This window comes from Oculina patagonica, chromosome 6, assembly GCF_052425735.1.
Source record: "Oculina patagonica isolate OP01 chromosome 6, crgOcupat, whole genome shotgun sequence".
NCBI lineage: Eukaryota > Metazoa > Cnidaria > Anthozoa > Scleractinia > Oculinidae > Oculina > Oculina patagonica.
Window position 1 is genome coordinate 37418866 of NC_135763.1, and position 12581 is coordinate 37431446.

At 39.5% G+C, this 12581-nt stretch overlaps 2 protein-coding genes across 2 annotated transcripts; both read left to right on the forward strand.

The window, feature by feature from the left end:
* Window positions 1–402: 402 nt before the first annotated feature.
* On the forward strand, window positions 403–5867 carry LOC144657691 (E3 ubiquitin-protein ligase MARCHF3-like). The gene is made up of 4 exons (XM_078518052.1): window positions 403–511; window positions 1951–2116; window positions 2902–3231; window positions 3679–5867. The coding sequence occupies exons 2-4, from the start codon at window positions 1979–1981 to the stop codon at window positions 4015–4017; spliced, it is 807 nt and encodes a 268-aa protein (XP_078374178.1). The 5' UTR covers window positions 403–511; window positions 1951–1978; the 3' UTR covers window positions 4018–5867.
* Window positions 5868–11360: 5493 nt separating this feature from the next.
* LOC144657682 (beta-1,3-galactosyltransferase 5-like) lies at window positions 11361–12527 on the forward strand. Its single transcript, XM_078518039.1, has one exon. It carries the CDS (start codon window positions 11398–11400, stop codon window positions 12481–12483), a length of 1086 nt encoding a protein of 361 aa, XP_078374165.1. The 5' UTR covers window positions 11361–11397; the 3' UTR covers window positions 12484–12527.
* Window positions 12528–12581: the final 54 nt, after the last annotated feature.

Genomic DNA, 12581 nt, shown 5'->3' on the forward strand with positions numbered 1-12581 from the left:
GGCGCGCTAAAAAAGCATACCTCTGATGGTGTGGAAAATACAGCAGATTCGCAGTTAAAATATGAATTAGAAATAGAAAAAGAAAACCTCCGGAACCTGAATCCCGGGGAAGTTAATCACCATGCCAGAGGGGGTAGGGGAGGGTAAATGGGGATATGAGATCTCAGAGCCAGCACAGTTGACCAGACTTGGCCCAACTGAAGGTCTTGAAGAGAAATGAGCCTTATCTCCATCTGTGGTTGTCCATCGGGTGGATAACACTATCCTGGCACTGTTAAATCACTATCCGGTGGATAATTTTTCCCACCCGTCCCCCACCCCCTACTTTTAAATCCCTCCTTACTCCAGTAACATTGCGATAATCCGTTGCAGCCTGGGTACGAATTTATTGTGAGAGTGCTTCTTCATGCATCCGATCCATCCGGCATGTGAAAAAAAATTTGTTTGGCGACAATTTTTGCTTCCCTGCCAAGTTTTCTTTGTGACCGGCTCGTGATGCTGTAGACGAAAGGTAAGAATTATTATTTTTGTGTTTCATGAAATGGTTGATTCCTTTCCGTTGCCTTCGCCGCGTTGCAGCTGGCGAGTTCTTTTCATTGAGCTCACTTCGTTGTTCCTCTGTGTTTACTTTTTTATCACAGTCATTTCCATGATAATTTTGCCAATTTTCGATGTATTTTTCCCAACGTGAAACTTCAGATAATCCCCTAAAGATTATTTGAATATTTCTCCAAAGCCTAAACTTGACGATTTTTAATTTTGTGATCGTGGGAAGGTATTTGATCTCGTCTTCCATTGAACACAGATCTTGATGCGAGCTGTTTCTTTGTTTGATTGCGTGTGCGGAAGTCTTTACATTTTCAGCAGAATGATAGTCGATCGGTCTAAATATCTGTCAACGTTGTGGCAAAAATTATCCACTGAAGTTTTTCAGCGTTCACTTTTGATTAATTGTTAATAAATTTTTTTTTCTATTGTACAATTTTCATTTATCGCAACTCAATGTTTATAAGCTATTAGTGAACTAAAATGTGCAATTTCGAATGGAAGACTAGTTACTTATAAAAACTACCATGTTGAAGGTTTTATGTTTATTACTTTAAACTAATATTTTTATTGAAGCTTTCCAGCCGTTGTTGCATTGTTTTTTTTGGTATGGCACTCAAAAGAAATATATTAAATGGTGCAGTGCCCAAATTGTATATGCTAAAATCCTAAATATAATAAAAACAACCTGGAATACTGGTATTAACATGAATTGGACATATATATTTGCATTTCTACATATAATAACACCCATTTTGCTAGTTTTGATTGTAGCTGAATCTGTATGGATTTAAAAAAACTGCAAGTTTATAACAAAAGGTGTCAGTTTTACTTGTATGTGATAAATCTCACTCTTTTGTCTCAAGTGAAAATATAAGACATTAAAGTGCGAAAGATGTCATGGACTTGTACAAAGCTGTCTCTTAGAATATTGTGGGTGCCCAAAGGCTCTGTCGAACGGTGCCCAGCCAAAGCTGAAGAAAGACGCAGCCCAGCAAAGTAAGTCGCTTGAGGCACCGGGCCGCCAGAGCACAGCCTGCTTGTATACAAATGTCGAAAATACATTTAGGGTTTAATTGTGCGAAATATAGCAATTTTTGTAGCAGTTCAGGTCTTGAAAAAAGTCCAGCTTGCCCTTAAGACAAGGGGTTGCTTGCCCAGGAAGTTGCATGGTTGTCATAGTTTACTGTTTTTTTATCAGACGACTTGCCTGGGCCCTTGACCATTGAGCAAGTGAGCATAAGAAGTCACTTGCCCAACAGAAAAATCTATATGTCTCAGATGACCAGATGGCACTTTTTTCAAGCCCTACCTATGTGACTATAGATACATTTATTTAACAAAGGTACAACAACAAACTGCTCCTATCCTCAATAAGTACATAATTTATTATTTATTTTCCAGATCCTGTGCTAGTAGGTCGCCCCATAAGATGGCTTCTGCTGAAGAAAGTGCCAGCAAATCAGAGACGAAACAGTTACCATCTACATTTGTACACAAAGTCAAAGTTGTGTCACCATTCATCTCTGATTCTGGAACCTCGTCATCCCAAGACAACGAGGATCAACAGGTTAGTTTATACAGTTGTACCACTCCTTACAGACATCTCAGTCACGCACACCTCCCTATATATTACACAACGTATCTGGTCACCTGGCCACCAGGGAGTCACTATGCTATAAACTGGACATATTCCTCTCTATTCCTCTCTGGACAAATTCTTACTTGATATACCTCTCATAACAGACATCTCAGTCTATAGCACAGACACCTCCCTATATTATTACGCAACGTTTCTGGTCACCCGGCTACCAGGGAATCATTATGCTAATGAACTTGCGACCAAGAGATAGCCCGCAGTGGAGGTGTTTCCGTGGTCGGGCGAGTGATTAGTATTAGCTCGGGATCAAGTAGATTCGCCACCATGTTGGATAAAGGCAGAGAGAGGTTTGGAAGCCAGAAAAATCACCTGAGAGGGGGGTGGTGGCGCGAAGGGCCGCAACAAGTTGTTTCCTCTCTCCTCAGTCCTCTCTCGAGTATGAAACCAAGATGTCACTTGCCCGATCAAAATGGGTCAGTTCAGACTACCAAGAGGTTAGACCACTGCCAAGTGATTTCTCCACTGGCTATTCTAGGTTTTTTTTGACTAACCATTGTCTAAGTCTTGTCTTAAGAGTGTGTGAAAAGGGTGAAGCATGAGAAAAGATAGGCCAAAGAGAGCAAAGCTAAGTACAAATGTGACCTTCTCTTGGTGGAAATTTGTTGGTGGCATTGGTGGATATAAGCATGGAAAAGTATTATTGGTAGATAACGTTTAGAAGAGAAAATTAAGCTTGATTCTGCTTTGTTGACTAGGCACCACAGACCAGTCTTGCCAGAAGACAGCAACGACAGCAGCGAGTTTACAACATGATGAAAGACCTTCAGCAGAAGCATTTAGCTACAATAATGCAAGGCAAAATAAGCGATCAGGAAAATTCTGATATGTCTGAGTCCCAAAGCATTTGCCGGATATGTCACTCCTCAGGGGAAGAGGTCCTCATAACGCCGTGCCACTGTTCTGGCTCTGCAAAGCATGTTCATGCATCTTGTCTGTTAACTTGGTTCAAAAAAGAAGTGAAAAATACCTGTGAACTGTGTCGACATAAAGTTAATATCAAGAAAAAGGGAAGGCCATATGCTGAGGTACCAGTAGTTCATTATCTTTGTTTTGGTTAAAAACACTAAAGGTAGAGACTGTTTGTTTCAATCCCAGGAGTCTGCAGAGACGCCAGATGTTTATAGTTGTATCTGAAGCATAAAATTAAATTAAATTAATTATTGCTCATCTCCCTAGATGAGAAACTTGTCCATTGCCTTCCCTTCCCCCCCCCTCCCTGCAGTATTCGCTGGTTTGCCGTTCCCATAATACATCTTGTTTACTCCCCAAAATTTTGGCATAAGCTTTGTTTTCAATTTCTCTTGGGATTTACAGTGACCTACAATCGTCCAAAGAGAAATTGAAAACAACGCTTATGAAAAAATTGTGGGGGGTAAACAAAGTGTATTATGGGATCGTGAAAAAAGCGAAATTATACACATTGATTGAGGGAGGCACTAGTTGACTAACAAACTTTTCTTGTTCACTTTTAGTGGCGCAAACCAGAAGACAAGCCTACTCCTCTGATCTGGTTTACTGTTTTTGTTGTTGGACTTTTTCTTAATGTGTTCTCTATCTCCGTGAGTGCTTCTGAACTGTGCATCTCAACAGCATGTGTAATTTTTTACGTGGTCAATGGATTTGGGATAATTCTTGACGCTGCCCTTCTATATTGCTGGTGGACAAAATGCCTGTTTTATTGGAGAAAGTGGTGTGCTTTAAACCAGGATTGGTCCATTGTGGTTGGCCCTGGGCAAACAGCTGGGCAGCAGCTACACAGCCGAGAGGAGAGAAGCAGTGGACGGACTATACAAATGTCTCACATAGTATGATATTAAACAAATTATTTAGCTTGTATAAAACAGTTAGTTTTAAGTCTTGGGTCTGGTTTGCCCATCCAGAGTTAATATAATTATAAATATTGATTATTGATAAGAAATACATATAATAAAAATAAATCAGGTTTATTTGTACATTAATATTTGTAAACTGGGATACCAGATCTGTTGTACCATATGAACGGCTGTCAATAAAATTGGGAGGGTAAGGTGCAAAATGTTGTCACTTAACAAATTTCACATTTTTTGTTTTGTTTTGCTATTGTGGGTGAAAGAAGCTGGTTTTTTTAATTCAAGACATTTGCAGCCAAAACAGTTAACAAATAGCGGGTCTTTTTTATGCAACACAAATGAACACAATTCAAAGAACAGCGATTAAAACAAGTGCTGGTTTAAAACTACTATTCAATATTTTGACCAGTCAGAACACTAGCCTAGCTACAAACGCAGGTCTATGTAGTTCTGGCTGTCGTTTCTCTCCCTCGAAAGGTAGAAATGACAGCCGGAAAAATGTCTGCATTCGCTGGCTAAAACAACATGTGACCAAGATAAAATATGTTTGGCCGGCCAACATGACCAGCAACTGTAAGATTATTTTGAGCCCTTTTTGCAGAGCCTAATGGTTAGAACACTGGACTCTGGATCCCAGGGGGGGGGGGGGAGGGGGTACTTGCAGTATACATGACAGGGAGGTCAGACGTATTTTTTTTCGGTTGAAAAATTTACACCCTCGGTATTTTTTTGGGTCAAGAGATCTGTCATATATTTTTTTAGGTCTTAAAGTCTGTTTTATTGAATAAATCAGTAAGGAGGTGCTAGGTCTTGTACTTTTTGGGGTAAAAAAAATTTTTGATGCCAGGTATTTTTTTGGGTGTAAAATTTCAGGCTCATGTATTTTTTTGGGGGTTCCCAATATGAAGCTCCGTCACCACCCCCCTCCCCCCATCATGTATACTGCAAGTACCCCCCCCCCCCTGGGCTCTGGATCTACTGTTGTCCTGGTGCAAACATTGTGTTCTTGGGCAAAACACAAGGGACTCTCCACCCAGGAGTATAAATAGGTCTAAACAGCTAACTGTTGGGCTGACCTGACAAAATGTTACAACGGACTATTATCTCACCCAAAGGGAGTAACATTCATTCTAGTCACTTCAGGCCACAGAAACAATCAAGTACAGAGTTTACATTTTACGTAGATGTATTTATTGGTCACTCTAGAAACAAAGTATCTGGGAACAATCCTAGTTCCCTGTAGATTTTGACAAAGTCACGGTTTCGCTTCTCATTTCCGGTCTTACCTTGTGAGCTTGACTTGTACGCAAGTCTTAGTGCCCTGTAGATTGTGTCTTGCTGAAAAGCGGCCATTTACACATACCTTAACACTTACTTTAATTTACCATGGGTTTCTTTTGCGGTCGAAGCATTGCCCATTGTCTGGTTACCTATTTTATTTATTTATTTTATTTATCCATGCTTGGGGGTGAGACATTTGTACAAAAATTCTCAGCTAGTTTTGTCCTATGCCTAACTCCCCCTTCCACCCCCCCCCCCCCCACCACCACCACCACTATCCTGTAACATAATGCTGATAGTTGCATAATGTTTTGTGTAAATTATGAAAAAACATTTACCACAAGTTAATCAAATCGGCTGTAACTGATAGAAGTGCATGTTTTTATTAATTTTACTACTTTTATAAAATTACTAAAAACTTTCATGTGGTTTTTAAGGTTTAATAGCCAATAGGTATTAATTTATCAGAAATGCATACATATATTAAAAATATTGTACATAATTTATGATTCAAACTGGGAAATTATGTAAGGATTAAAAATCAAAATATCATTCAACAAATTAATTATTATAAATAGTTACTAACTTCTTATGCAAAATGTTTTGCCCAAATAAATTTGCTTACTATTTGAGTGCCAGTTGTATAAAAAAAAAGCCTGATGTAAATAACGTGATCAGAATTGTGAAAAATACTTCCTACATTGAGACTGTAACATTGTTTTTCCTCTGAGAAGTAAAAATAAATGAATTAAACAGAAACTTAACACAAGCCTGTAAAACGTCAAAGGGTAGAGAAACAGGACAATCATTGCTTACGTCGGGGCTCTTTGGGCTCCTTATAAGTATTCATATTTTTAACGAAAATTAAATTTTGTCTGGGAAACTTTTTGATACGATGAATTGATAGCGATTGTGCCATTTTGTAACCTCGTTTCTCGTCTTTTTATACAGGGAGTCTTAGCATCGAGGTCCAAATCCTTACCCTTTTATAAACCATTCTTGACAGAAAAAGTAAACCTCTCGTATACCTTCGATAGAAAATGGTACCCCTTTCATATACGTACGGAAGGGATACCTCAACTCTTACTTTTTCACTTGGATAACTTGTAAAAAATAAAATAATAAATTAATCGACCGGTCAGAGGGTCTGTTCTAGATATTTTGAAAGGTCGTTTAAAAACTATAATAACTATAATTATATACCTGCAAACTGAAAAAGGCCACCCTTCGGGCGGAGCCTCCCCGTATGGTCTACTTTAGTCACTATAGGGAATACCCCCTCCCCGGGTTTGTAACTGGCCAATTTGACGGAGTCCACTGAACACTAAACAAATATTTTTGTCAAATTTATAAATGTAGGTGTGACGAGTTGCTACATAGCCATACAGACGTCTAATGTATATGATTGGGGCATTTTCTAAATGAGAGATAAATAGACAATGTCGCGTACTGTTTTCATTAGTTGACGCACTTGTAAGTTTTAAGAAAAATAGAATATTCATGAAACAACAGTATTAGGCAATCAACTCCAAATTAAAGTTGTACGTTTGCCAAATTTTATTTGCATGGGTCAACAAACATGTACAAATTAATATTACAAAACTTGCGGTGTTTGTAAATTGCGTACAATACGCGTACGTCTTTTTTACAATATGATAATGCCGCGTTCCTTTAGATCATCGTGAAAGGACTGTCTGGTCGGTTATTAACGCTTTTTACGTTTTTGTGACCATTCAAATGAAAGCTATTGGGCAATTCTTTACGTGGTAATGTTTAAGTATGTGGATTAAACCCTGTGTGCGACCACTCAAATAAAAGCTATTGATCATGAGCAATACTTAAACTTGGTGCTGTTCATTTCTTTAATATTTTGTAAAGTGGAATTTGTTTTGACCGTGTTTCGGCATTTTTCAAAATCTATCAGTTCTATCCCTATTATGATCTATTACCCATGTCGAATTTATTAGTCACGCGACATAAAACTTAACCTGCTATTCAGGCGTTCTTTTTTTATCCCCCCTTTCACTAATTTATGGTATTAATTCTGTCAACAAGTACTATATGAAATAAATGAACGATGGTGTGGAGAATTTGCTTATCGCTATTTGTTTTTGTTTTTTTAACGCGCGCTTTTGCAATTTATCTTCAGTGGTTACAACATTCACTGTGACAACACATTGACAGTGCTTCAAGAGTTTTACCTTTTCCGATTTATTTAACAAAAAGGTATACGTACCCTTACATATCTTTGCATACTAATCAAAAAATATGTACAACACATGTTCGAAAAGGTTTTTGTGTACTTAAGCACTTGCTGAATTTTTTTTGCATAATCTGGTTACATGGTATGCTTTCAGGCGTTTATATACTTTAATTTGTTACTCTCACAAAGCAACAATATCCATGATCAGTCTGGGACTGCTACAGAAGTTAAATGTTCTTCTATACAACTACAAACAGGCTAATAAAACCGGTTTTACGCAACGCACGATTCAAGTTGAGTAAGTTGGCTTGATTGATTGACATCCGCTAAGCCGTGATTCCAGGCGTTGCTAAGAAACAGCAAACTCACTTCAAGGCCAGTTTGTCCGGGTATCATTACATAACACAACTTGCATCGCTTTTATAACTATTGTACACTGATTTACGTTGTTTTAAAGTGTATCTACAATGATCACTATTCAATGGTCTCTCAAATCTCTACATACTATACAAATTATTCGGATGCAAGCTTAGCTTTTTAAACTAAGTTACTCTGACTGTAGTTTTTGTAGCTTGCGACTTGTCTGTTTTACTTGTTAAGCGTAGTAAAATGGCTATGAGCTGTAGGCGAAAGCTCTTGTCTGCAGGGCGGCATAACTGTAGAGATTTTTCTCTGTCGTGTCGGTTTTTCAGCCGGCTTTGCAGGCGTAGCGCTATTGAACCCCGGCACAGCCATCCTAAAGAAGCAGGCTCCCCGAAAGATTTCTGCCTGTTCACTCTTTGGCAGATCTTTTACCAATTTCACCGTTTGCTGCCAGCGACAGATCTCTTTGCTAATTGTGGGCGCCGTCTCGCTCGCCACAGTCACCCTCCTTTGCAGCTGTTTCCTTCTCTTGATAAGCGCTTCGGCTGGAGTTTCACCTCCTTTCTCTGCGTTAGTTCCAGCATTTTCTTTGCACCCTTCTTGTGTAAGACCTTCCAACTTCGGAGCGACACACTGCGAAATGCTTCTTGAATTCTTTGGTTTTAGTATGGCGGCGTCGCCGCTGTTCTCCTTTTCGTCCCAAGCGTGGAACCTTGTTGGGGCGTTTCCTGATTCTTTTTCGCCCCCCACCATGAAACGTTTTGGGGCCACAACTTCTGACAAACTACGTCGATACTTTGGCTTGGCCTGTTGAGCTGAAACTAGCCGACGGGGACTGCTGGGCTGACTGCAAGTGCTGTGGGTCTTGCCTTCGTCTTCCACGCCTCCTTTTTCGTCAGCTAAATTCGCTGACAAGGTAAGAGACTTCTCAGAAAAGCTCCTACGATACCTTGGTTTGGATGTTACGCAATCGCCTCTCGGTTCCAAACAAGCTTGTGACGGCTGCTGTTGTTGTTTCTCAGTGCCTTTTGTCAAACGTGGCAAGGAGCAAACACTGTTCGGTGCGACTTTGAGCGGTGGGCGGCATTGCTCTCCGTTTTTCGCGTCATAGTACTTGGCAATGTACAAATGTTGCAGGGCAAAGTTGGACATTTTTGCGGTTGTTTCCCGAAGAATCTTGTTTTTCATCTTGTCAATCTCGTCCAGCTTTTTGCAAAGCGACTTTTCTTCGCAAGGATTCTTGCTCAGCAGAGCAATTGATAAACTACTCTTCATTTCGACACTTGCCTGCTTTCTGCGTTCACTTGTTGCTCTACTTTGTAAGAAGTTCACGCTACAACTGTGGCTAAGATTTAACATTATTTAAGCCCATCAGTTAATTAAGTACCATTTAGTTGTTTGAGCAACGAAGCATTCCAATAAGTTAGTTCTTCTGTGCGACGGGTTCGTTTATTTACTTTGACCAGGCTTAGCTTAATTCTTGTTTGAACAACACCTTTTGGTCTTTTCCGAAGAGTCCACGTGCAGTGCACGCTGATGGCTGATTCTGAAGGGCACAGCAGTATAGAGTACACAGTGTAGCACGATACCAAGCTAAATCCTCGTGCATGGTTAAGGCCGTGCACGCGGCTATCCAGAAAAAACGTATTAAAAAAGTTATCTGCTTTTCCTAGGTCTGCAATTTCTTTGTACATGTCTGCAGCGACTTTGCCTGTGCTTTTATTTTATTGCTCAAAAAGGTGAAAAAATGAAACGTGCAAAAAGGATCAACTACGTTCCATTGAATGCACGTGTAACTGCAGACACATTGAGTGACACGTGAGATGTTCAAAGATTTTTTAATGAACAGAACAACGCATGCAAGTCACTTTACGAAAGCTTCTATCGCTAAATTGTAGTCGATAGGCAGCACATGGATTCAGTTTCGCACCAACGTTTCCGAATTTTCTTTTCCGCTCAGTTACATAATAAAGTGCTTATGTGATACGCAATACACTCTTTGGTTACGTAACAAGTCGCGCGAAAATCACATCCTCGCGTGAAAAACGCACGAGAACACAGCCGACTCCCAAGGCAGGGGCTACGTCACGGCGCTTTTCAGTTTGTTTTCTTTACGGTCAGTACTGAGTAAAAACGCTGACCGCGGACTTCGGTCTGGGTATAAAAACACTGAATGAAGTATAAAACGCGAGCTACTGACTGCGGACTAGGTGTTAAATACGGACAAGGGTATAACATGCGGACTAAACATACAAACTGCTTATAAACGTTAACTGAAGGGAAAATAACAAGAAGCAAGGCTGTAAGCATAAAAGTTGATTAACCTCAACAAAGTTAGGCTTTTTCCCGCAGAAAGCCTGCTTGTAGGCAACGGCAAAGTTCGTCGGACAGACGGCCAAAACAGTCAAAACAGTCAAAACAGCTAAAAACTTTGTCCAAGTGTGAGAAACTAATTCTTTTTTTGTTTCCTTTACTCTAGTCTTCCATTGTTGGAGTTGAAGTGGAGACTCGTTTCAAGACTCAAAATGTTGTTGATTTCATTCAGTAGGCATGTGAGAATCTGAAAATGAAAACCGGATCAGACATCTTTTCCCTGTACGTTTCTCTTCCGCCAGTAGAATTTTTTAGCCTCTTCATTACATCAAAATTTTGTTCCTCTCCTTTGGTATTATGGGAGTGTTATAAAATAAGCGAGTGGCGAAACGTGAGAACAAACCTTGTGCTAGTAAGCGAAAGGATGCAAATTTTAGCCAAAGTGAAACGTGTATGTTTTGTGAAGCCAGACAATAATCCACTCAACAATCGAGTTTGGATTTTGGTTTTGAATCGAGCTGCCGTTTTAACAAGGAATTACTGACTCATTTCGAAAATGGAATGTTGAAGAAAAAATGAAAGCAAATTCCTATTTATAATGAATCATTAATTCACTCTTGAACGAAAATTAAACCTTTCAGTTGTTTTGTCCGTAAGGGCTCCGATCCGAAAGGTAGGTTCAATTGTTTTGACTGTAGGAAACTTTGCCGAGGTAGACTAGCTCGGGGTGAATGCCTACGAAGTTCAACGGACGACAAAACTTTGAACAAGACGTTTACACTCTCTTCGATAAAAAACAACAACGTATAAATACGAGCCGACAACGATTAACACAAGGTCCCATAAAGTCGTTGCGTTGCATGCCATCACTTGCGCAGTCTTGGCGCGCAAAATAATTTAATTTATGCTTTACATCCTTGATCGGTTCTCGTTATTTTTATCCGTAGTTCACTTTTAAACGCATTTTATATGCTTAGTCCGCACTTTATACCCTTGTCCTGGTCCGCAGTCCGTAGCCCGAATTTTATATCTCAATTCGTGTTCTACCCTTCGTACGCGTTGCGTGCCCTTGTTTTGAATCATTGGAGACTGGTATCGACATGTGACGACGCACATGACTGATGAGATGCATTGATGCAATGCACATCGCATCAGATGGGAATACAGCAATTTCTTCTTCGCTTAACTTGGCTTTACTTCACATGTTTACAATAAGACGGAGACGCCGATTTCTTTGGCTAGCACTATGCATTACAGTGATTGCACCTTTAATATATTTCGTCAAGAATATCTTGAACGATTTCACACCAGAAAACATCCAAACTGATCTCAGAAAACCTCACAGCAATTACGAAATCATTTTGCCTATCACTGAACCAAGCGGATACCTTGAGCAACCTTTATTTCTTTTTGTGATCATTTCATCCTCTCCAAACAAGCAAGAAAACGCGGAAAGGAGGGCCATGATACGTCAAACTTGGGGAAATTTCAAAAGAACTCACATACGTGGCGATCAACCCTGGAAAATTGTGTTTATGATGGGAAAAGCTTCGAGCTCTGAAATGAATAAATCCATCATGGCGGAACACGAGAAATACGGAGACTTGCTAATCGGTGATTACACAGACGGTTATCGAAATATTACCACGAAACTTCTAATGGCATTTCAATGGGCATCAAAAATTAGATGTAATTATATTCTGAAGACGGATGACGATGTTTATATCGATATACCCAAGTTGATTGAGTGGTTGAACGTTAATGGTGACCCAAGTTCTTTTTACGGAGGAGTTCTATATAGTGGAATCGTAGTGAGAGATGAAACTCATCGTCATTTTGTTGCTGAGGACGAGCTACCTTTGAATAGATACCCCATGTTTTGTAAAGGGGCCATGTTTGTAGTTTCATGGAGTTTAGTTCCAAAAATGGTCGAGTTATCGAGAAAGGTGACAAGAATTCCCCCAGACGATGCTTATGTCGGCATTTTAGCGAATCAGCTTGGGATTTATCCAGTGAGAATTGATGGATTTTTTCAAGCCGGTTGGTTACAGTGGGTTTTCAATTTTGTCAGCATTTGTCAGTTGCGAGATGTTCTAGGAATTGGTGATTCTCTTACTCCAGATGAAGTGAATTATGTTCACCAACTTAAAACTTCTTTGTCAAACCGTGAAAGTTTTTACACAGTTTGTATATCGATTCATATGAAGTTTCTTCTTCTATTGTTATTCGTTTGTACTTGTTTGCTGGTCTGTTGCTACAGAATATGCTGTCGAAGAAAACATTCCTAAATTAAATTGAATTAAATTTATTTATTATTTTAATAAAATGAGAAAATTTGAATGCAGTTGAAATGTTACAGCTTGTGTGATGGGGGAGGAAAAATTGG